The sequence below is a fragment of the Equus caballus genome, chromosome 8 (assembly GCF_041296265.1).
Source record: "Equus caballus isolate H_3958 breed thoroughbred chromosome 8, TB-T2T, whole genome shotgun sequence".
In the NCBI taxonomy this organism is placed as follows: Eukaryota; Metazoa; Chordata; class Mammalia; order Perissodactyla; family Equidae; genus Equus; species Equus caballus.
The window spans coordinates 87,120,517-87,146,994 of record NC_091691.1 but is presented as its reverse complement, the minus strand read 5'-3'; the positions used below and the strand labels follow the sequence as shown (position 1 = coordinate 87,146,994).

At 33.5% G+C, this 26,478-nt stretch overlaps 1 protein-coding gene across 26 annotated transcripts in view; it reads right to left on the bottom strand.

Moving 5' to 3' along the window:
- Positions 1–26,478, bottom strand: part of RELCH (RAB11 binding and LisH domain, coiled-coil and HEAT repeat containing) — a 114,728-nt gene that overhangs the window by 44,383 nt on the left and 43,867 nt on the right. For 17 of the 26 annotated variants that reach the window (XR_011421089.1, XR_011421088.1, XR_011421090.1 and 14 more), the window contains 7 exons: positions 26,275–26,350; positions 25,159–25,254; positions 12,280–12,392; positions 9,401–9,491; positions 6,664–6,735; positions 1,829–1,969; positions 1,221–1,385 (listed from right to left, as the gene is read on the bottom strand). Coding sequence is in view for 19 of the 26 variants with exons in the window: in XM_070221135.1 (XP_070077236.1) it covers positions 1,221–1,385; positions 1,829–1,969; positions 6,664–6,735; positions 9,401–9,491; positions 12,280–12,392; positions 25,159–25,254; positions 26,275–26,350 (754 nt within the window). In the remaining 7 variants the exon portion in view is untranslated. Of the gene's footprint in view, positions 1–1,220; positions 1,386–1,828; positions 1,970–6,663; positions 6,736–9,400; positions 9,492–12,279; positions 12,393–24,985; positions 25,010–25,158; positions 25,255–26,274; positions 26,351–26,478 lie in introns of all 26 variants that reach the window. The other 9 variants (XR_011421086.1, XR_011421084.1, XM_014727837.3 and 6 more) reach the window with 1 other exon arrangement.

Genomic DNA, 26,478 nt, shown 5'->3' with positions numbered 1-26,478 from the left:
TCGTTAGAGACGAAAGCATTTTTCTGTTGAAATCCAGTTGAGATAGCATTACTATATTATAAAATGACAACTGTCAGAAATACCAGATATACCAATTATTTACTATCAAGTCCTAAATTCGTAATTTCTTCATGAAAGAATTACTATCTATGCTGAATCCTGCAGATAAGTTCAGTAGCAATGTGGAATTAGCCGTGAAATTAATTAGAAATGAAATCAGTTATGAAGTGGAATAAGAAAAACCGTGTATGAATAACTCTCAGATCAAAGGAACGCAAACGTTTAAAAAATTCCCTAGGTTTCCTAAAAAGGAGTACTTGTCTATTTATAGTGTTTTTTAATACCCATTTTGAAATTTTTAGAAAAAACAGCCTAATTTTTAAATTAAACAAATACACGTGCATACATTTAAGAGCATCTACAGAGTAGTTACAATGCTTTATGTAAGAGCCTTACAGATCCTTTAAAACTCTGGGGTAGAAAGGGTAAGAGCTTCGAGTTAGAGACTGATATTACATCTTGGTTCTGTCATGGACAGCTGTGGGACCCTGGGCAAGGTACTTAAAGACTTGCTTTCCACACAAAAACCAAAATGCAATTCAAAGGGTTATAAAAATATACAATATATTTTATATATAAAGTGTCCACCTTAACGGCACATAACAGGCGTGAAAGAAATGTTAGTTTTTCTTCTAGACTCTAAAAGGGATTTTTAGTTCAAAAATTAAATCAACAAGTTTCTATCATTTCTTCGACTTTAATCCTTTTACTTAGGAAGAATGAAAAGTTCATTTTAAAAAGTGAGGAAATGAACTACTGCAGTGAAATAAACACAGTTAAAGAATTTTGACAGTGTATAAATAAGAAAGCTTTAGAGACTCATATTTCAGTTATCTCTGTATTCTGGGAGCTGGACCTGATACTTTATCTAAAATATTTAAGCCTTCAGAAGAGGCAAGGAAGAGCCAGCTTCTGAATCACGTATGAGTTAGTTCCACAAAGGTGCTATTTCAGCTCATGCCCTTTCTCCTCTAGCTTCAGCAAAGGGAAACTTCCTCAAATGTCTCTTGGCTCCAGTCCAATAGAATCTTTAACTGGTAATTTATTAGAATGTTCAGCTTAGTGGTACTTTCTATCTTTGCTCCCCAACATTCTTTTAAGACTCCTTAAAACACACCTTTCAAATTTCTATAAACTATATAAACAAAGGAAGCATTTACCCTGAGAAGTTTTTCAATCTTGTTTAGCAATGTAGGAATAAGATGAGACTGTAAATTTCCAAGTTCTGTGGTCCAGGCAGCATAAGCCGGTAAAAATACTTGATGTGTTGCACTAACTACTCTTTCTGAGGGATCGCCCAAGGCTGAAAGCAACAATTCAAAACCCTGCCAAAAGGAAACAGGAAACATGTAAATTTTTAGAAGAATAAACTTAAAAAAAAACACACCTCAGTAAAAAGTACATTGCAGTACATTTAGAAAACATTTTAAGCAAGAAAGCAAGCCATCCATAACCTTCCTCTTCCCATTTTCTTTAAAGAACATGTCATATATCCACTGAGGAGGAAACCAAAGATAAAGGGTAGTAAACATGGCATGCTTGTCGCCAAATTTCCTGCCACAAAGCTGTGGCAGATACTGTAAATGAATCATAGCATTCTTTCCTTTGAATTGCAGAACTGAAACCAGGCAGCCAACTCCAACTGGCTAAAGTTGACATACCTGCCATCCTTACTATAGATTATAGGGTGTCTGAATTAGAGATTTGGAATGTTATATTATTTGGAATTTTATAATGGAGTAAATGGGGTTCATTCTGAAAAACATACCTGTTGATATTTGTCTGGATCATCAATGTATCCCATAATGATACCGAGGCTTTTGATCACAGCTTCTCTTACCAAATCTGCCTTATCTTCCATTAACATCTGTTGCAACATTGAAAGAACCAAGGAGCTACGGATTTCTTTCTGAAAATAAACAAGAACATGTCTTTACTATTTATTTACCCTAGTAGCAGAAAAGTATGGAAGATAATATGACCGACATCTATGTATTCAAAATCCAGACTAGATAATACATTAACATTTTGCTACGTTTGCTCCAAGTCTTCATTTTCAAAGACATAAACTATTACAGATACAGGTAAAGTATCACTGTCCTCCGCTCTCTCTCCCTTCCTCCATCCTCCCTCTCTAGAGATCTACACTGAATTCAGTATTAATCATCTCCCAGCACGTTTTCATATCTTTACTAAACATGTGCAAATCCCTCGAATCCTTATAGTGTACAGTAGCAGGCATTTTTGGAAAATCAACCAAGTCAACACTCTGCTATAAATGGACAATGACTCTTCTACCACTACCTGTTTAAGTGAGGGAAGAGTGTGCAGAGTTATAGTAACAGGAGGGGTTACAAAAACCACTCTGATAATAAAAACAGTTGCTCGGGGTAGGAGTGTGGAAACATTGTAAAATCCTGGTATTCCTATTTTTTTAAGTGAGAAAAAAAATTCAAACAAGATGATAAAATATGAGAGTAAACTCTAAAAGTACTTTAAAAAGAATTGCAATGCTATTTTCAGATGCTACTATTTAATATAAAAAGTAGACCCCTGTGGTGTCTTAATTTCATGCAATTTTTTCCACACTTAAAAAATGTTAAAAGAACGTTTTAGCCTAATTAATGGCTAAGGTTAGAGTAAAGAATTATCGTTATACAAATTCTTGCCTTTCCTTGCTTTCTTTGTACCATTATTGTAATTTGATCAATTTATAAAATTCTTTAAACCTGTTTAGGTCCTTTTTAAATATAAATATAAATAAAGATAAAATAAAATAAAATAAAGATAGAGATAAAATAAAGATAGAGAATAAAATAAAGATAGAGGATGTGACAATTTTCATAAATTTACAGTGTGACCCAGTATGCAGAGCAGGGTCTTACAGAAATTTTTAAATGACCTAGTTTTTGTTTTGACTTTTTAGAAACAAAAACGTACGTAATTTTACCAAATTTTGGTCACATTTAGGTTGGGGAATATGACTTTTGATACAGCCTTGTTTATTTATCTTTAGGCTAAAAATTGCCCCCCAAAATGCCTTATTGTATCTTCAAAGGGCTTCTTGGTTGGTATCAGCACAGGTAATAGGACAGAGGTAAGTAAACTTCAGCTGGATATTTGCTTCACACTGATCTGGGCGGAAGAAAACCATGGCAGTTTCAGTACACCACAGGGAACCCACGGTCCAAGACAGGAGGCATTACTCCATTGAAGCCATGACCATGCTGAGATTTTACTGTTTACTACTTACAGTGGGGTACAAGGCAAATAAAGATCCACTGAGGAAACATTCAGTCTATTGTTAATACTGCTTAGCATTCTAGTATCAGAAGCAGTGTGGAATAGCTTACTTATTCTTTGTGAGAATGTGATTTTCATCTCTGTCTGGAAACAATAAATAACAGGAGGCTCAAACTCACTCATATATATCTATCTATATGATTTATCACAACAACAAGATACCAGTTTTCTCCTATAAAATAGGAAAACATTAAAAAACAAATTCATCATGCCCAGTTCCTAGTGAATGTATGAGAAAATAAGAACTCCAATGCATGTTTGATAGGAGTATAAATCCATGCTATAATGGTTGGGGGCAATTTAACACTGTCAAAATCACAAATGAAAGAGGTAGAGGTATTAAAAGTATGAGAAATTTAAAAAATGCACAGATACCTACACAAGAACCTGTCAATGCTGTTTACTGTCAGGGATAATTTTGGGTAAGAAAATTTTAAAGAATATAAAAATGCAAGCTAGTACACACAAAAATTTTTATTTTCTGTAAGTATTTTATTTTCTGTAAGTATTAATTAAAAACTATCAGGGGCCAGCCCCATGGCATAGTGGTTAAGTTCAGTGCACTCTACTTGGGCAGCCTGGGTTTGTGAGTTCGGATCCTGGGTGTGGACCTACACCACTTGTCAGCCATGCTGTGGTGGTGACCCACATACAAAATAGAGGAAGATGGGCACAGACGTTAGCTCAGGGAAAATCTTCGCCAGAAAAAAAAAAGCACAAAAAACTATTAACAGTAGATAGATATCTTTGCAGAGAATGACCAGGGGTCAGGGAAGGAAAGTCTTTGATTTCCTTTTATTTTTTGAGGAAGATTAGCCCTGAGCTAACATCCACCACCAATCCTCCACTTTTTTGCTGAGGAAGACTGGCTCTAAGTTAACATCTGTGCCTATCTTCCTCTATTTTATATGTGGGACGCCTGCCACAGTGTGGCTTGATAAGCAGTACACAGGTCCGCACCCAGGATCTGAATGGGCAAATCCTGGGCCACCAAAGCGGAACACGTGAACTTAACTGCTATGCCACTGGGTCAGCCTTTGATTTTCATTTTATTCTTTTCTGTACTGCATGAAAATTTATTTTTAATAAAATAAAAAAAATATGGTTACTGGGAGTGAGACTATGGATTACTCTTTTTTCTTTTTCTGAATTGAAAAAAAAACATGATAAATTTTACCTTTTAAAAAGACAATTGTTTGACTATTGGTTACTCTTCACTAAAGAATATGAAGTTGACAGTAAATGCAACATAAACAGTTCATGCATTATTGCACAATTCTATTTTTTATATTCCTTTTTAAGAACAATCTTACAAAAATGACTCTTTAAGGCAGAGGTCAGCAAACTTTCTGCAAAGGGCCAAATGGTATACACCCTTGGCTTTGGGGACTATAAAGTCTCTGTTGTAACCAGTCAACTCTGCTGTTGTAGTGTGAAGGCAGACACAGACTACCCAAAAACAAATTGGTGTGGTTGTGTTCCAATTAAACTTTATTTACAAAAACAGAATATAAACTATATTTGGTCTCCAGGCTGCAGTTCGTCAAGCTCTGCTTTAAACTACGGTTGTTTAAATTAAAATAACTGTGATGTCACCTCATTCTGCTATCCCTTCTAAGCCCTGAACCTATGGGAAGATAGCTAAAGCACACAATAGTCCAGTGGTTCTCAATCTTTTTGGTGGCAAGATTCCTCTAGTCATTTAAAACTAATAAGCACCTCAAACAGCTTTTGTTTGGGTGGGTAATATCTACTGACATTTATCATATCAGAAATTAAAACTGAGAAATTTAAAAATATTAATCAATTCATTAAAGAATAATAAACTCATTAAAGGTTAACATGAGTAACATTTTAATGAAAGTAACTATTTATAAAATAAAAAAAATTAGTGAGAACGGTGTTGTTTTACATTTTGTTGCAAATCTCTAATGTCTGACTTAAGGTAGATTCTCTTATCTGCTTTGCATTCAATTGTTCTGATACATTGTTTTGGTTGAAGTATTTAAGAACACCAGGCCTCACACAGACAGGTAACTGAAAACAGGAGGAGTATTTTAATAGCCTTTTCCAATAAGAACAGATATTTTACTTTGATTCTATACTAAAACTGGACAAGTGGTAGTTTCTTAAGGTTAGTTGCAGGGTGGAATCTAAATGATACGGCTCATTGCTAATAAACTCTTTAAACTCTGACACATTAAGTTCTATTGGTCCATCTTGGACTTTGCCTCCTTTTTTCACCCAGACACGATTTTCAGTATTACGCACTGGTCATTTGGGAAATATTGGATCGCAGACTTATGCAGACATTCTTCAATATTAACACATTTTATTATAACCTCAAAAAATCATATTTGTTAGTATCACCACTGATCTCATCAGAAAAGTGATTACATACTTGGAAGCTGTCAAGCTCACAGTAATGGATATAAGTTTTCCAAAATTCCTGTTCTCACCTAAAAGTTCCAATTTTATCATTGGCAATAAATGCTGTCTACTTGTTTTCCTTGAAGTGACAGGCACACGTTATTCATTTTCATGAAAATGTGTGCCATGTACCCAGGTCTGAAAAACCATAGCTTGTTTGTCAGTGGTCAAGTAAAATCAGCATTCCATGAAAAAAAGCAGCTGGTTCAGCTCACAACTCAAACTATTTGAAGTGCTTTTCCTGAAATAGCCATGATACTTCAGTATGCAGCAAAAGGGCCGATATCAGTATATTCAATTTTATCACAGAGAATATTAAAAAGATGCATACTCAAGGGTCAAAATATAGAATTAATAATTTTACTGATTCATCAAGCTTACTTTTAAGTGAAATTAGCTTTCTCTGTGAGTGCATGGCGGTAAAGAATACAAGCATTAACCAGTATATTTGGGCGTCACTGCCTTGATCGGTGCTAATGCACTAGCATTGTTGCCCATTATAGCTTTCACACCAACAGTGTAAATGTCAACACAGAGAAAAACACAAAAGTGTTTTAATATTATTACGGAAATAATTTTCACCTCATGGACCTCTTTAAAACGATCTCAAGGAATACCCCAGGGGCCCCAGACCACACTTTGAGAATGGCTCACTCAGTTTAATATATTTATACTCATGCAAATGTTAATGAACTTGTCTGCATTGCCATATTCTATCAATGTGACCCTTTTCTTTTTGGCTCATCTTTTTCCTTTATTAGGAGAGCACACGCCAGGAGAATTTGGATTAAAACATATAAGACACTTGAAAAAAGTTTTCTCTATTATTAAAAAAGGAAAAAAGTTTTAAGAAAAAATGACAATTCTTACAGGAAGGTAAGGTGCCAACGCTCCACAGGATTCTGCCACAAGTAGTCTTCTTTCTGGGTATTTGTGATTAATCTAGAGTAAAAAATAAATAAATCAAGCATAAACAATATACCCTCCCATCCTCCAACAGAGAATTATTTTTCACCATAAATCCTGTTAAGAATACAATAAAACTTCTTTCTTTTCCACTTCCGAGAATCTTTGAGTGACTATACCTGGATCAGGAATAAGGGAATCAGGGAGAGCCTAAAAAATGAGGTCACAGGGGTTATCTGTTAAAGAAAAAGGGTAAAGCAAAGATGAAAATTTGGCAAGATGTCTAGAGATTGTGGGCTTGCCTAAGACTTGGTTGTCTTTAGGATGTCAGGAGCAACTTTCTCCTTCCCTAGCCATTAGTATATTTTTTAATTTGGAAAACCCAGCTTCTGGATATTATAGATATGGTCTATAATATGTGCCAGTCCTCTTTTTTACCTAAGGGCTTATGAAGCAAGTTAATCAATGATTTAACCAGAACCCGTGACTAGTGATATGATTTTATTTTTAAAGTAAGCAGACTTCAATCCATTCCTGTTTGCATATGCAAGATGATGAGGTTTTGTTACCGGGATGACTACACTGAATCATAACAAAAAATAACAAAAAAAATGACACATACTGGGTTTTGTTCCCATATGTCTTCTTCATAGAATATAAATCTTTCTTTGACTGGAAAAGAAGTATATCTGTTCTCATATTCCCATATGAAAAGGTGACATAATTCATTAATGTATTGGATGCCTAAAATTAAAAAAAGAAATTATATAGCAATCTACTGGGCAACAAACTAGACGTAGGCAGCTAGAAAGATCCCCTATATCCATGTTTATTCAGGTTAGAGAAGAGGAGGTGGTAGAGATGTTTGTAACTGACATCTCTGAATTTAATCTAATCCAGAAATAGCAACCTCAAAGCAGAATGGTTTGAAAGTCAAAATATGCTATTCATAAACTTTCATTTTGCTTTTTTTAGTCTAGCTCAATGAGTCTCAAAATTAAATGCACATACAAAAATCAACTGTATTTCTATATATGATAGCAACGGGCAAACACAATAAAGAAAATTCTATTTATAATACTACCAAAAAGAATAAAATACTTAAGAATAAACAAAAACAGTGCATAAATTATATTCTGAAAACTATAACACTGTTGAAAGAAAATTTAAAAGACCTAAATAAAGGGAAAGACATCCTAGATTAACGGATTGGAAGGCTAACTATTGGTAGGATAGCAATATCCTCCAAATTGATCTACACATTCAATGCAATCCTTAGGAAAATTCCATCTAGCTTCTTTGCAGAAATTGACAAGTTGATCTTAGAATTCATATGGAAATTCAAGAGATCCAGAACAGCCAAAACAATCTTGAAATACGAGAACCAAGTTTGAGGGACTGGTGTTTCTCTTTGGGGTGATAAAATTGTTCTAAAATTGACTGTGGTGATGGTTATACAACTCTGCGAATACACTAAAAATCACTGAACTGTACACTTTAATTGGGTGAATTGTATGGTATCTGAATTATATCTCAGTAGAGCTTAAAAAAATAAAATGAAAAAACTATTAAAAAATTAAATGTACATTTGAATAACTGTACAAAATTGGAAATTCAAAGTTATATATGTTGTTTCCAAGTTAATTTGACTTTTGGTGATTACAGCCTCCCCCTAAACTAGTATGCACTACAATCTAGAGAAGACACAAGGGATTATCAGAGATAATTATGACTACATGTAATGTTCACTTTACATATTGAATCTAGATAAGACTCCACTAAATTTTAAAGAAAAAAATGAATATTCAAAGAAATTGGGAATAGAATTCTAAAAGACCATATACTTTAGCAATATTCCAGAGACCAATTTTTTTTTAAGAATAAGTGACTATGCTATTATAAATAAGGCCATGAAATTTGCCTTCATAAGTGAGAATTCCATCTTTTTAAGGGGGGAAAATAAGCTACTTAATGACCTAAACATCAAGTCTAGAAAATTAGTGACTCTGAGTTCTACAGAGGACTGGAACATTAACATTTGATAGAAAACCACAAGTATTGTTAGTAAATAGTGAGTTGAAGTATAAATACAAAAACCTCCTACATCAAAGGTTTACACTTTACATTTTGTATATATTCATAATATATACAAGGTATTATTTTTATTACCTACCTACACATACAACTTCTTGCTCTCCCTTGAGCTCTTCAAGCACACTCCCACCTCAGGGCTTTTGTATTGGCAGCATCTCACTTCATTCAGATCCTTGCCTAAACATCACTTTCTCAGATTTCTTCTCTGACCACCCTTTCTAAAATAGCATTCTCCATCACTCTCTAATGTTTATCTGCTTTATTTTTCTTCATAAGTTATAACACTACAAGACCTCATACCATTTATTTGTTTATTCTTATCTCCCTGCTAGGATGTCTTTGTCTTTTATTCACCACAGTATCCTTAGTGACTACAATGGTACTCAGCACTGGAACTAGTGTTTCTTAAGTGTTTGTTGGAAGAATGAATAAAACGAAAGCATCCCAGAACATTCTTAAGCACTATTAAATCAGTGTGCTGGGCTACAGAAACAGCACTATAATGTATATGCCACATATTTCCTAATGGCATTTAAAAAAGGAAATATGAACATTTATAATAAATTAGAATATAACAGCTGGGGGAAAATCCAATACAGTTATTTACCTGTTCCCAACACTGTGGTAAAAGTTCAGCTTCTACACGTGTTGGTCCAACATGACGTGCAAATGCCACACAGCCCGTCAGTATCATCTGCCTAAAAAATAATACAAATGAGTAAAGACTTATATTTGCATTAGAAAGCACAACTAGGTCTAAGGGCTAAAAAGAATCAGGTCTGTAATTCACATAAAGTATAATATTTTTATAGAACCAAATTAGACTTTTCCAACAAGAAATTAGGCTGCCACCGAAAGAGTGAGTTCCTTAAGACTAGTTCCTCCAGCAATGGCAAGACCATTTGTGAGAGATGTTGTGAAGAGATTCTCTATTGGTGTGAAGCCAAATCTCATAACTTCCTAAACTAACTTCTTACACATGCATTCTGAGATTATAATATGTCTACTGCTTTAGCTTCTACTGAACTTCAATTTCTAGCCACTAAAACACTAAGTGATTATTTCCCCAGCATTTCTATAATTAAAAACTATGGTATCATATTAGTAAAATATTTCTTAAATCAGAATTTTTGATATTGTAACCAAGATAACTGTGGTAGGCAGCTTATGACTAGCTTCCAATGATGTCCATCTCCAGATATTCATGCCCTGGTGTAATCACTATGACAGTTTTGAAATACAGTTGAAAGGAGAAAAAGTCAGATGGCCTACAGATTAAAAGCATTGGAAACAGGCTCCTGTGCCGGTAGAAATAAGTGTCATTCCAACTTGTGTAAAATCACAAGACAAGGATTGTTTGACTAGTATTTGACCCAGATAGAAATATGGTGTCAATCATAGTTGTTAGCAAAGAACTGGCAAAAACCACCATTACTGAGTTTAAAATTAAGTTTTTCTTAGGATATGATCAAAGAAGCCTGAGACTCACTAAGTAAGGAAAAGTAATAACTGATTATATATCAAATATATTAAAAATTTTACTTTGTTAATTTCTTGTTCATATTGTATAAAGTTAACCAATTATTAGTATATTTTAATAAATAACTGTATTTCTGTAAGGTGAAAGATTTAAATGTGGATGTGAGCACTTAATTCCTGACATATCTCTACCTGAAGTAAGGCTAAGAGGTACTTTTGGCCAGCAGGTGGCAGCTATTAGCTTTGCATGCAGAGTCCATGAAAATAAGCCACAGATCTAGAGGTTTTTGCCTTGCTAATCTAAAACTGACATTGTAAGAAATGGTATCTAATCATTAACTAAGTTACCAAGATAGGGAATATTGCATTTTTTTTTTTTAAAGATTTTATTTTTTCCTTTTTCTCCCTAAAGCCCCCCGGTACATAGTTGTATATTCTTCGTTGTGGGTCCTTCTAGTTGTGGCATGTGGGACGCTGCCTCAGCGTGGCCAGATGAGCAGTGCCATGTCCGCGCCCAGGATTCGAACCAACGAAACACTGGGCCGCCTGCAGCGCAGCGCGCGAACTTAACCACTCGGCCACGGGGCCAGCCCTGGGAATATTGCATTTTTAAGAACAAAATAAAACCGTAATTTTCCTATACACCACCAAGAAACTGTCCTTAGAAAATTTTCAGTTTGCAATGAATGGTACTAATACAGTGATTTAATTTCCCTTATTTCTATCTGACTAGCATGTGAGGCCTGCTGGTGTAGATTAACCTTGACTGGATCCTGAAAAGGACATGTTTCTCCACTTGCTCAGGTACATTTTGGTAAGAGCAAGAAAGAGATTTATACTTAGAGGTTTTTTGCCCCCTTTTTTTTTTTTTTTGTGAAGAAGACTGGCCATGAGCTAACATCTCTGCCAATCTTCCTCTATTTCGTATGTGGGACGCTGGACCAGCATGGCTTGATGAGTGGTGTGTAGGTCCATGCCTGGGATCTGAACCTGCGAACCTCAGGCAGCCAAAGAGGAGCATGCAAATTTAACCATTATGCCTCTGGGCTGGTCCTTACAGAGTTTTAAAGTCTATATGACTGTTTTTATTCTCATTTTAAACTTGATTTGTTTGAGGGTTCACTCTTACGATCTTCCTACATTCACAGGAGAGCTAAAAACTGTAACAGTCAGTAAAACAAGTATTGCAATTGCATGAAGTTATCTAATCATAAAGGACAATTCTATTGTTTTGCAAAAGTATAAGCAAAAATCATTTTCTCATTAAGAAAGAAAATGATAACACAGAAAAACATTTCAACTGCCCAATTTTATCCAACTAGTGCTTAGTTTACTTACCCACCCACTAGGATGTTTCCTTCACGTTCATACTTGTACAGCTTCACTTAGTATTTAAAGGTTTTACCCTCTGAGTTAGACATCTATTATCATTACTCAATCGACACCTATTCCCCTTTCTTCTGGAAAGTCACCCTGATGTGTGCCCTTTCCCCTCACCACCCTCAGGCATAACTCAATTCTCCACATGAGCATCCTTGGTTGTAGGCACTTGACTCAGGACTAACGAAAACAAAACACCATATCCTTCTAGCCACATAGTTATTGGTTTACAGATAGTCCAGTGATGTAGAAATTCATATATTAAATATTTTATTTATTGTTAAGCATAACTATTAAGATTCTACAATATATCTAGTTCATCTATGGGAAAAAGGAGTAATATTTAGGAGTTCTTAGAGGTCAAATGTGAAGGATAAAGTAAAAAGAACTTGAATTAGAAGTCTAAAGGTAACTAACAAAAGGTGTACAAATTCAACACGAGTAATGAGAATAAGAAGAATGAAAACACTGCAGGCGTTGTGAATGGGGCCAGTGCTGCCTCTGTTTATTAAAATAGATAATTGGAAGGAAAGAAGGCATTTAGATTAAAATGCTAAACTTGATGCCAAATTAGTAAAATTAGTAATCAACATTATATTTATTTCCCAAAGAAGTAATCATACGCACCTTTGCTCATCATCTGGTCTCTTGATCAAATTGAAAAGTATGTGAAGAAGCTGATCTCTCTCCTTAGGCTCAGGATGTAGGCATGCTGTACACAATATGAGAGGAATCAACTCCTAAAGAAATAATGAAGTTGGAAAAATTCAAAGTAAAAATGTGTTGCAGAATATTCTTTTTTTCCCAGAGTATGCTTAACTCTGTGAAATACACCTCAACATACAAAAGAGCAAATTTTAATTTTGTAAGGTTGATAATCCAAGAGAAAAACTGAAACATATATTTACGTGTTGGTTGTGCAGAAGATTCAAATCATAAAGTAACGAAGTTACTTAAGATTGAACTAACCTTGTTTTCTTATCCAGTACTTCCCAAGGGTCTACTAATTTTTACACTAAATAAGATTCTATCTTACTATATAATCTGATATAGTAGTTTTAATTTTGAAAGTGTTTTTAAACAAAACTTGCAGAAGTTAACTATATTTTAAAACTTACAAAGATAACGTAAAATAAAGACAGCTTATCCCACTTCTACAAGAACAATACAATGTCTTTATTAAGATTAGATATAATTAATAATTTATACCCTTAGCACCTAACCCAATGGTTAACTGAAAAGATGGTTTCCACAGACGTTGAATGCTCTCAGTATTACTACAGAGTATCAGTAGAAATGTTTTATGTTGAAATGGAAATTTTTAACATTTTGTTTGTTGCACATCTGATATGCAGAGGTAAATTCAACATTTTGTAGAAAAGTAATAGACAAAAGTTCATTTCTCTCTTCCAAAGAAATACTTGAAAATTAAAGTTGTTTCACATTTTAATTAAACTAAGACAAAATTCTATAGTATATTCAAAAGATATTATCATTTTTCACTTTGGAATAGATTTTCAAATATAATGAGAATAAAAATGCAAAAGTGATAAAACATCTTTGGAGAGAAATCCTTTAAGTTATAAAAACAATATTTTGCAGATATTTTAAAGAAATCACTACGATGTAATAAGAAGGGCAGAATGATTACTCCCATTTCATTTTCCCATCTACCTCCCTACCCACCAAAAAGTGATAGCAGATTTAAAATAGGAGTTGATCATTACATAATAGAGCATAACACCCTGAAGAAAAGTCTATCCTCTAGGAGAAGTAACTTTCCATTTTGAAGATGCTCCCTTAGAAATAGATGATATGATTTTTAGAGGAGTTGAGACTGAGCTTAGAGGACTAGAAGTCCCTTTCCATTGTTTCTAAAGTCTTTGCATATTATTTCAAAATTATAATCACCTGGTATAAATCTTAAATTGAAGGTATAAAGATGTAGGTAAGAGCTAAGAATAAATCTGAGAAGTAAAAACAAGTTTAAAACATCTATTCTGTCATCTTTCTATTTGGGCACTTTTGTAGGTTTTAGATTAGTGAGTGAAAAGCAAAAGAAATAAAAATAATTAGGGAAAACAATTTTGCACTGGGAATGGAAGACAGAATATAATATGGATCCTACTTGTTAAGTAATGTTTTCATTAGAGGCTTACTACGATGCTTGATGGATTAGTCTTGACTTTGTAAGAGAAAACAAACAAGGTTTTATAAAATATTAGGGTAGGAGACCATTAATACCAAGGACTATCCTAATCTTTAGCGGATTCCATTTAGGCTGCTAAGAGTCAATGATACTAATGAGAAGACTGAGACATTATATCATCAAAATATCCTACTGAGTAGAACCTTAAGGGTGAAAAAGTAGTTATTCTAGAAAATTAACAAAAGGAGGAAATATTTTAATGCCTGAAAATCAAGAAAAGCCCTAAATATTTTATTTGTATTTTCCCCTTATGTCAGATTTTTCTCTCCCAAGGGTTTCTTACTTCTTCTTCCTAACCCTTCTTTCCTGTTTTCCCATTGTCTCTACATTTGCACTCTTACATTATCTTATTCCATTCTCTTGCTATCATAGCACTCTTTAAAGTTCTGAAAGGTAGGTAAGATATTTGCTGAAATTACAAATACATACTTGCATACTCTGTTTAAAGTAGACAGTATATTTAGCTTCGTCTCAAAAACAAGCATATAAAAACAACTGTATTCCTGTTTATTCTATGTACCTTACTTTTTTACTTTTTTTAAATCATGAGGCTTAGTAATCCTTAATCAAAGAGGAAGTTTATGTTGTACATTAATAAACAGAATTTTTTTAAAGATTTTATTTTTCCTTTTTCTCCCAAAAGCCCCCCAGTACATAGTTGTATATTTTTAGCTCTGGGTCCTTCCCACCGTGGCGTGTGGGATGCCACACCAGCATGGCCTGACGAGCGATGCCACGTTGGCGCCCAGGATTGAACCGGTGAAACCCTGGGCCGCTGAAGCAGAGCGCGTGAACTTAACCACTCGGCCACGGGGCTGGCCCAATAAAGAGAATTTTTTAACTAGAATATGGCTACAGATGTGCCAAACTGAGAACACTAGACCAGAAACTAGAAGAATTCCTGTCTCAATTTACTCTTTAGTACCAAAGAACCTAATGAAAACCACAAACTCTGATTTTTTGTTTCCTCAAGTGAAACTTACAGGAATTAAGATTAGTGTAGAAATGGAAAACTCTTTACATACATCCTGGAATTTTCTTATCTACTGCTAGTGGGATTGCTAATTTTTCCTTTTGAGATCAAAGTTGGCCTCAAAAAGCCTTCTCAACACAGCACTTACCAAAGCACTTCTCAACACCGTAGCCATTACCAACCATACCAACCAACGCAAACTGACAGATGGGAGGAAAACCATTTGTTTGTTAGTTCTTGTTCCCTTGAACTCTAAAATTCTGTGAATTTAGAGCTTTGAAGAAAAATACTTTTCACTTTCCTGAATCGCAGTAATAACTTGTTATCGCCATTTACTTTTATTTCTTGCTGGCAAAATTAACAACCTATGGAAAAGTCACTACCATAATTTTTGGTTGATATTCTATGCCAAGGAGAACTGAGTACACCCTGGCACATTATTGGCCATGGCAGTTGTAACTCAGCGTATAAAGTACGCCAAATGGTCTCATCCTCTTACAGTAACCTAGTGCTGAGAAGAAGCCCTGTAAGTGATGGTCGAAGAACGTGGAAAGAGTAGTCTGTTTCTGATAGAGCCATAAAGGATTTTAATTGCTAAGCTATGACCGGCTCCAAATATCCTAATTTCTCTATCATTCATGTATTTATTCATAAATTCTATTTGTACCATTCTTGAAATAATGAATTCTGCAAGTATGTATCTGCTTTGTTGTACATTCGCATTTATTTATTGTGAATTCATCTTTTCCAAGTCTCTGAAGTACTAACACATCCACATCAGAATTTAAAGTCTGTATTTACCATTTTCACACTATTCATAAGTTTCTAGATTTATGAATAACAATAGATTTTCTTGTGAAAAATTCTCAAGCATATGAGATCTAATGTTCCATGTTCATAATAAAATAATAACCACAGTAAGAAAATACCTATGGCTTTGGTAACATTATATCCAAAAGGTAATTCTCCCCCCAACACACAAAAAAGTTACTGTGGCCATATTTCAAGGCAAAAGGAATCTTAAATATTTTAAAACATGCTTTAGTACCTGACAGTACTCAAATGTATATTGAAGTAAAATTTACTACCAATCACCTACCAATCATTAGTGAGGAAATCAGTATAGTAATCCTATTACAGAAGGTATTCCAATATTGTATTATCATGTTAGAGAAGATATTTCTAAGGCCTTTAGAATTTATTAATTTAAAAGGCTGAGTAATCTGCACTTTACTCATGTAAATGACTTTTGTGTTAACTACTTTGATTTTTGCAATTTTGATAACAAAGCTAGTTCTCTATATGAAGGATCTCCCACTCCTCAAATCTTAGGTTACCTGTGGAATTTTGTACAGAATTAAATAGGAAAAGCTTCCAGCATTTTGATTCTTCTTTCAGTTTTACAACTAAAATAACTTATAATGATAATCAAGAAATCACTTTAGAGACAGTACCTGTCTTTAGAGATTTTAACGTTCGATTTTGTGAATATTTTTGCTTAACTTTCTCATTCTTATAAAGATTAGTGTGTTCAGACTACAAAAACAGAAAAAAAAAAAAGCACCTAAAAAGGATCTAAAACACTGTGAACGATTAGGTGTTAAGTGGGGGAAGCAATGAAGTAGAAAATGAGACCAGGCAAATTTTAACATTAAAAAAAGCATGGAAATATTGATAAGATAATGGCTCCAAGACCTGAAAGAAATCTAAAACAGAAAAGGAAGCATAAATTTAGATCAGATGCCAAGGAGGAAATGTCTGACTTCAGGTCAAGAAGCAAAAATTCTACAGTTCTAGAAAGGTAACACATTAGTCCAATAAATTATAGTTCACTGCTTGCCTTCATTGTTTCACTAAAATTATTTCCTATAACTCAAGCTGTGTTCAAAAATTTTAGATAGCTGTTACTTTAAATTTTTCCATTTAGTCTTTTGCCTAGGAATTAAGCAATAATGAATTGCAATTTAACCTCAAGCACTGACAAGTGTACATCCTCTGATTTAGATATTCCTTTGAAACTTGTCAGGATATATGCTGATAATTTTAACATGTAAAGAAAAAACATTACAAAGACTCACATAAGGAAAAAACAAGATTACTCACCTCTGGAAAAGGTCTACACTTCAAGGGCTGCTAAAATATCTATTCTTAGAATTATTAATATCTATAATTCCTGGGGCTCGACCTTTAAGAAATCTAATTGAAATACTTAAATGGCTTTAAAACTCTGATACTGCTAAAAAGCACGTGATTTACTCTCAAAATTAAAACACATACACACACATACACACACACACATTAAATAGGTAAAGAAGATGGACCAAGTTTATTTATTTACTATACTTATCTACTGTACTACTGTATAACTCTCATACAATTATAATTATCTGGGGCTACTATTATCATAAGTTAAAAAATTTACCATGGAGCAAACATGAATGGCAATGTAAAAGAGCAAAGTTTGGTTTCTCAGATGATGAGCAGGTCTTTAGAGGAAATAAATAGTTTTAAAACTTTCAGGGACTTGGTTCTTTCCTTTGCCTTTTATTTTTTCCTATAGCTTTAATGAGGCATATTTTAAATATCATAAAATTCATCCATTTCAAATGTACATTCAGTGGTTTTTAGTATGTTCAGATTTGTGCAACCATTACCAATTTAATTTTGAATCATTTTCAACACCCCCAAAGGAAAGTTTGGACTTATTCCCCATTTCCACTCACCCCACCCCCATTCCAGGCCCAGGCTTCTTGTTTGTTTTTTCAACTTAGCTAGCTGATGGCACATATTTTCTTGGCATAGAATGAAAATAAAAGTTAAATTTAGATGTATTATTTAAAAATGCTTTTAGAAGTAATCCTTTATAAAATCTTATTTTTAGATTACAGAATTTCCCCTTCAAATGCATTTAAAGCAGAGATCTTGAAAAATCAACTTCTTTAGTCTATTTACTATATACATATATCAAATGACAAATAAAAATATTTATTTTGTAATTTGATTTGAAAGATTCAAACTACTGAATCAACCCATTAAAATGAACTACTATGTATGCCACATATAGAAAATTAGTTCATCATTGTATTTTTTTCTCACAAAATGAATAGGCAAGGCAGTCTTTTTAAATACCAGTTGCTAAAAAGAGATCATTACTTCATAGAACGTAGGAGGAAAATTTCTTTCACTCATTTAAAAAAAATTTTTTTTTTTTGAGGAAGATTAGCCCTGAGCTAACTACTGCCACTCCTCCTCTTTTTTGCTGAGGAAGCCTGGCCCTGAGCTAACATCCATGCCCATCTTCCTCTACTTTATATGTGGGATGCCTACCACAGCATGGCATGCCAAGTGGTGCCATGTCCGCACCCGGGATCCGAACCAGCAAACCCCAGGCCACCGAGAAGCAGAATGTGCGAACTTAACCGCTGCGCCACCTGGCCGGCCCCTTTCATTTTTTATCATCTCTGAAATTGAGATGCACATTACAATGGAGAGCATGTCATAATCTAATTGGAATTCTTCTTTCTTAAAGGTACATAATTATTACGATCAATGGCATCTTAGATTTGAAATACAGTATGCTAAATTTAGAGAATGCTATAATTGTGATCTGAAGGTTGAGATTGTTACTCCTCTTTTAAAAAACAAAAGCAAATAACACTAATATCCATATTTACCATACTTTCTACTTTTATAAAAAATAAAAAGTTTAATTTATTACACAGCTTTAATTAACCTTTGTGTCACTCCTTTTAAAACAGTGGGTCATAAGATCAATTGTATGAGTCATGAAGAGAATTATTTCTTTTTTATTATTTATTTAGGTATATTCTCTATTGTTTAAAAATATTTATAAAACCATTTTTGATACTGATTTGTCTTCTATTTTAAATGTCTGTAATTAGTAAAGGCAAGACTTGATTTGTAAAACTTTTATTTTAATTATATATATGTAATTATATGCTAGCACAGGATGTAAAATGTCTTTTTTACTGAGAATGTAGGCAGCAAAGTCTCAAAAACACTAATATAAAACTATTAAAAGACTATTAAAAGATTCGATATTATGCAGCATTAAGAATGAGAAAGTTCTTTATATACTGATATAGAAAGATACAAAATATAATGTTATGTGGAAAAAAACAAAGTGAAGAATAGTGCATAGAATATGGTATCATTTGTGTAAGTCATGGAAAAAAGGTCATATATTTCTGTTTGCTTAAATGCACAAAATATCTCTGAGAGAATACAAATACAGTCCTCCAATATTAGTCGGAGACTTCAACACCCTAGTTTCAATGATGAATAGTACATCTAGCCAAAAGATCATTAAGTCAATAGAAGACTTGAACACAAAAACAATTAGACCTAATAGATATGTACAGAACACTCCACCTGACAATAGCAGAATATACATTTTTCTCAAGTGCACATGGAACATTCTCAAGAAAGACCATATGTTGGGTCACAGACAATTCTCAATAAATTTTAAAAAGATTGAAATTACATGAAGTATCTTCTCCAATCACAATGGAATGAAATTAAAAATCAATAACAGAAAGAAAATTCAAAAATTCACAAATATGTGGATATTAAACAACACATTTTTAAACAACCAATGGGTCAAAAAAAGAAATTACTAAGGAAATTAGAAAATACTTTAAGATAGATGAAAATGAAATACACAACATACCAAAACTTACGAGATGCAGCAAAAGCAGTAACCAGAGGAAAATTTATAGCTGTAAATGCCTACATTGAAAAGGAAGCACGATCCAAAGTCAACAACCTTGCTTTACACCTTAAGGACTTAGATAAAAAGCAAACTAAACCCAAGGCCAGCAGAAGACAGAAAATAATAAAGAGTAGAGCATAGATAAATTAAATATAGACAAGAAAAACAATAGAGAGAATCAACAAAATCAAAAGTTGGTTTTTCCAAAAGATCAACAAGGAAGCAACCTAAGTGCCCACTGACTGATGATAAGATAAAGAAGACATGGTGTGTGCATATATATATATATATATATATATATACATACACACAATGGAATACTATTCAGCCATAGAAAAGGATAAAATTGTCCCATTCATAACAACATAGATGGACTTTGAGGGTATTATATTAAGTGAAATACGCCAGATAGAGAAAAACAATCTCTGTATGACTCCACTTATATGTGGAAGTTAAACACATGGATAAAGAGAACAGATTAGTGGTTACCAGGGGAAAGGGGGAGTGGGAGGTAGGCACAAAGGGTGAAGTGGTGCACCTATAATATGACTGACAAATAATAATGTACAACTGAAATTTCACAAGGTTGTAAACCATCATAACCTCAATAAAAAATAAAATAGAAAAAAAAGATAAACAAAATTGACAAATTTTAGCTCAACTGACTAAAAAAACATAAGATGCAAATAACTAGAATCAGAAATGAAGGAAGGGACACTTGTAACCACCTTACAAAAATTAAAAGGATTATAAGTGAATACCATAAATAACAGTTCACCAACCAATCAGATAAGATAAAATTAACTAATTCCTAGAATCATATAAATTACCAAAACTGACTCAAGAAGAAATAAAAAATCTCAACAGATCTATAACAAGTAAAGAGCTTGAACCAGTAACAGAAAACTTTAAAACAATGAAAAGTTCAGGATGAGATGGCTTTACTTGTGAATTCTAAAATAAATTTAAAGAAGAAATAATACTGATCCTACTCAAACTCTTCCAAAAAAATAGAAGAGAAGGAACAATTCCTAACACTCTATGAGGCCAGCATTAGCCTGATATCAAAATCAGACACAGATAGAACAACAGAAGAAAACTATAGCCAAAATCCCTTATGAATTTAGACTCAAAAATGCACAATAAAATACCAATGCCAAATCCAACAACATATTGAAAGGAGTATACAGCATGGCCAAGTAAGATTTATCCCAGGAATGCAAGGATAGTTCAACATATAAAAAAATCAATCTGAACCAGCCCTGATGGCCTAGTGCTTAAAGTTTGGTGTGCTCCGCTTTGGTGGCCCAGGTTCAGTTCCCAGGTGCAGAACCACACCAACTGTCTGTCAGTAGCCATGATACGGCAGTGGTTCACATAGAAGAACCAGAAGAACTTACAACTAGAATACACAACTATGTATTGGGGTTTTGGGCAGGGGAGAGGGGAAGAGAGGAAGATTGACAACAGATGTTAGCTTAGGGTAAATCTTCCCGAGCCAAAAAGGAAAAAAATCACTCAAAGTATTATACCACATCAACAGAACGAAGGGAAAAAAATCATTATCTCACTTGATGCAGAAAAAGCATTTGACAAAATTCAACACCCTTTCATGATAAAAACACTCTGCAAACTAGGAACAGAAGAAAACTTCCTTAATATGATGAAGGGCATTTACGAAAAACTCATGGCTAGCATTGGACTCAAAGGAGAAACAGGAGCAAGGCAAGGATATCTGCTTTCTCAAAACACTACTATTCAACATTGTACTGGAAGTCCTAGCCAGAGAAATTAAGCAAGAGGAAGAAATAAAAGCCATCCAAATTCGAGAGGAAGAAACAAAACTATCTCTATTTGCAGATAACATGATTCTATATATTGAAAAACCTCACAGAATCCACAAAAAACTACTAGAGCTAATAAACAAATTCAGCAAAGTTGCAAGGTAAGATCAACACACAAATATCAGTTCTGTTTCTGTACACCAGCAGGGAACAACCTGAAAAGTAAATTAAGGAAATAATTCCATTTACAATAGTATCCAAAAGAATAAAATATCTAGGAATAAATTTAAACAAGGAAGTGAAAGATATGTACACTGAAAACTACAAAACACTGCTGAAAGCAACTAAAGACATAAATAAACATGCATTCCATGTTCATGAACTGGAAGACAATGTTGTTAGAAAGGCAGTATTTTTCAAAGTGATTTACAAATTCAGTGCACTCTGTATCAAAATTTCAATGACCCTCATTGCAGAAATGAAAGCTGAGCATCAAATTCATACGGAATTGCAAGGGGCCTTGAACAGCTACATAATATTGAAAAAGAAAACAAAGTTGGAGGACTCATCCTTCTCAACTGCAAAACTTACTACAAAGCTATAATAATCAAAATAGTGTGCTACAAGTATAAGGATAAACATAAAGACCAGTGGAACAGAATTGAAATCCAATTGAGAGAAATAGATCCAAATCTCTACAGCCAACTGATTTTTGACAAAGGGACAATGACCATTTAACGAGGAAACAATTTTCTCCTCAACAAAAGGTGTTGGGACAAGTGGCTAACCACATGAAAAGAGTAAAGTTGGACACGTGCCTCACTTCATATACAAAAAATAACTCAAAATGGAATAATGACCTAAATCTAAGAGCTAATGCTAAAAAACTATTAGAAGAAAACATAGGGGTTTATCTTCCTGACTTCAGATTTGGCAATGGATTCTTAGATTTGACACGAAAAATACAAGCAACAAAAGAATTGATAAGTCAGACTTTATACTTTATAAAAATGAAAAACATTTATCCATAAAGGACATTATCAAAAATGTGAAAAGAGAACCTACAGGATGGGAGAAAATATTTGCAAATCATATATAAGAGACAAGGATTTAATATCCAGAACCTTACAACTCAAAAACAAAGATAATTCAATTAAAAAATGGGCAAAAGATTTGAAAGAATACACTAGAAGCTAATAAAATTTATTGCATGTGGGATGGTGGTTCAGGGACAGGAGAAGAAGAGTTCTTGTTGTACATCTTTTTTTACAGTCATGAGCCACAGGAAGTTCTAGTCAATGACAAACTGCATGTATGACGGTGATCCCATGAGATTAGTACCATATAGCCTAGGTGGATAGTTAGGCTATACCATCTAGGTTTGTGTAAGTATACTCTATGATGCTCACACAACGACAAAATCACCTATCGACGTATTTTTCAGAACATACCCCCATTGTCAAGCAACGCATGACTGTATTTAAAAGATGTTAAACCATGTAATATATTACTTAATCAAAACCTTAACCCTGTTTCTAATATTTTATTTCTTTAATTAACTAGGATATTACTATGATCAATCAGTTTACTGAAGGACATTTATTATTTTTTTTGTGAGGAAGATTAGCCCTGAGCCAACATCTGCTGCCAATTTTCCTCTTTTTGTTTGAGGAAGATTGTTGCTGAGCTACCATCTGGCCAATCTTCCTCTATTTTATGTGGGATGCTGCCAGCGTGTGTCTTGATGAGAGGTGCTAGGTCCGCACCAGGGATCAGAACCTGTGAACCCTGGGCTGCTGAATCGGCACATGTGAACTTCACTATGCCACCAGGCTGGCCCCTGAAGGACATTTTAATTGTATTTACATACCAATAAAAAGGCTTACACTGGTAAGAGAATATATAAAACTTGAGAATTAAGAAGAAATCAAAATATTAATCCTTCAATCACAAGACCTTATAAAAAATACAGATTTAAGGAACTAAGGTGAAATATTAAATAAAAGTAATCCAATATCAAAAGGTGAAATGAAATAAAAGTTTTGTCCTTTTACGCCCTGGGATTGGTGTCAAACCAAACCAAAATATACTTCATTATTATCAATTTAATTTCGAGAGAATACAAACTTTGGTATATTATAAACGGTAAATTTTCTGATAAAATAGAATAAACAATGAAACAAAGATAATCAATTCTTCATGAAATTATAAGTATTTAAATATTTTTAAATAAAAAAACTTAAAATCAGCCAGAAAAGTAAACATCATACCACAAATGAAATATATGTGTGTTTGTGTGTATGTGTGTGTGTGTGTGTGTATATATATATATATATATATGCCTAGACATATATATTTATATATAATGTATCTGATTACTGATGATGCAAAGTTATAAATACTTCATGCAGTAAAATCAGATTTTAGTGGTAGTCTTCTGTGATAAATAAAAGAGAAAATTAAAATAAAAAAGCTTAAACTGCATAACAATTAGGTTTCTGTGACATTTTAAAGATTATACTGAGGAAACATAGTAAAAAGGATGCAAACATTAATGCATTGCATGGATTATGTTACAAGCTGAAAAAGGAAAAGAAGCTCAAACACCATTCTGCCAGGCAGAACTGCAAAACAATCTGAAATTGGACACTGATCCTTCAAGACACAGGAAATTTTCCAGACTTGTTAATATCTCACAACTATTTTTTAAATATTAGGTAAAATAAAACCAACAGTAAGAAAACAGTCATTTTAATCTTTTTTTAATTAAAAATACTTACAAGAATAAAAATTTTTAAAGCTCTACATGTAAGTTTTCTTGAAGATCAGTACAAATTTCTTGAGCTAAACGGATAATTAAGGATAAGCTTTATATGGGTTTTGCCAATGCACTGTGTACCTATCATACTGTAGGTCCCATGAATTATGATTGAAACCAATGGTAAATATTAAGAAGATAATGGAAGAAACTTATATGATACATTCTAAAATATTCTTAACCTATTTTTTATAAGAAATTTTGTGAACTGGAAATTGATTTCATAAAATGAATAATTCAAATAAACTTGTTTGCAAATAAATCATCCACTGTCATTTAAATGACATTACAGATAACTTTTTATTAATCTTTTACTGGCCAAATATAACTCTACAGATAACTTTATACAGTATTTATAGCTCATAACATATGCTATGTATACTAAAATATTTGCTACTGTACTTTGGATAGTTAAAGCATCTGTCAATAAGGTTAGCTACAAGAAAAACAAAAAAGTACTTTCAAAAGTTATTCTAGTCAATATTATAACTATTCTATCATCATAAGACAAGTGTAATTATTGCCAAACAAATATAATAAACCTAACATTTATAACAGATAATTATAAGTACATTTAAGAAAAGTTACATTATTAGTCTCTGTTAATTTTCCATACAAAGAATGTCTATTTCTGCAGACATCAAGCATATCATATCAAGAGCAGTGATAAAATAAATTAGTTAACTGGTAACGTAAAAAACGGACAGTGTTCATGGCACATAAATGGACCTACAGTAATAGTTAGTGTTGCAGAAGCTAATGATGCTTTAAGCAAAATTGGAAAAACATGAATACCATGCAGTTTTACTGAACTCACCTGACAGAGGTGTAAAACCATTCTCTAGGAGCAGAGATGCATGCACAAAAGTAAGAATATGATTGCAAGTAATAGACTTTAACAAAATAAAAATATACCACTAAACTTCAAAATGACAGAAAATGGACAACATGATGAGATTAGTGGGATGAAATACTTTTTCTGTGTCTCACCTCTCTCTTTGCCAACAGCACATTAGGAACAATGTGTGGCAGGCAGCGGCCCAGCATTAACATAACACTTTTCTCACTGTCTGCAATCCGAGACACCTAGAAAACCAACGAATTAATAAATGATGACAGTGGAGAACTTCTGTGCATGATGGTACTTAAAGTTCATGCTTTAGACCCTACCACCTCTGCTCCAAACACACACCCCAAATTATAACTTACGATGATGATAACGAGAACAACAACTGTGTTCCCAAACAGGATAAACATTTCTGTAGGCCAGAAAAGGATTTAAAACACCATTAGGAAGCAAGGGTGAAGTCAGAGAGGCCTACTAGGCTTCAGTTCTAGGAACAAGTAGGGATAACAGAGGACTAGGGCAGTGTTTTTCTTTTCATGGTTTTTCTTTTGTTCTTGAAAAGATGCCTACCAAGTTACAATCCTTGCCTAAGGCAATAGTTTGTATAATGAAGCTGCATGCAAGGGGAGGCCCAAGAAGGCTGACCCAGTCTTATAATAAGGATTGCCAGAATTGTATCCGAACAAACCATCCTCTGGCTCTTTCATATTCTCAACGACATTGTGGGACAGAGAGAGGTCCAAGACAGGTCAAGTGTAATCAACCGCAAAACACCCAGAAAGGGAGGAGTGAGTATAAAGACAGGAGAAAAAAATAATAAAATACCCACTCAAGAGGAGCCTGCAACAATTAAAAAGCACTTGAACAAGACTAATCTGAGAGCTAACAAACTCAGCAATCACAGACGACCACTCCTAATGAATAAAAATAATGGAGTAATCTAAAAATAACTGAAATATAAACAATATGTAAACTTTAATTGGTTTTCTGAATTATACCAGAGAGGCATATATGTCAGTAGACACAACAAATTAAAAATTGACTGCAAAAGGTCACTTTAACACTAAACAAAGCTTTAATCCAAAGAACAGAAAAAATCAATTACCTTCCTTAAAATTTTAGGAACTGTTTCTTACAGCATTATTTTAAATAATAGATTTGTATCTGAAATAGTCTTGTCACAGCTGTTTTTGGATGAGATACTGAGAAGAAAAACTGAATGTTTTAAGAAAGTTGCAAGAATATCTGGTATAATTTACCTCTGATCCTAAACGACTATCTGCTGACATTCGACAAAAAGAGAGTAGTGCTTGGTGGAAAGCAGGAGACAATTTCCTAGAAGAAAATATTGAATGAAAAGAGGACAACACCAGTTACCCTTCTCATTTAAGGAGATAGTAAGTTGCATGTCATAACTCCCATTTCTGCATTAATCCTACCCCACAAATGTTAACTGGATTTCT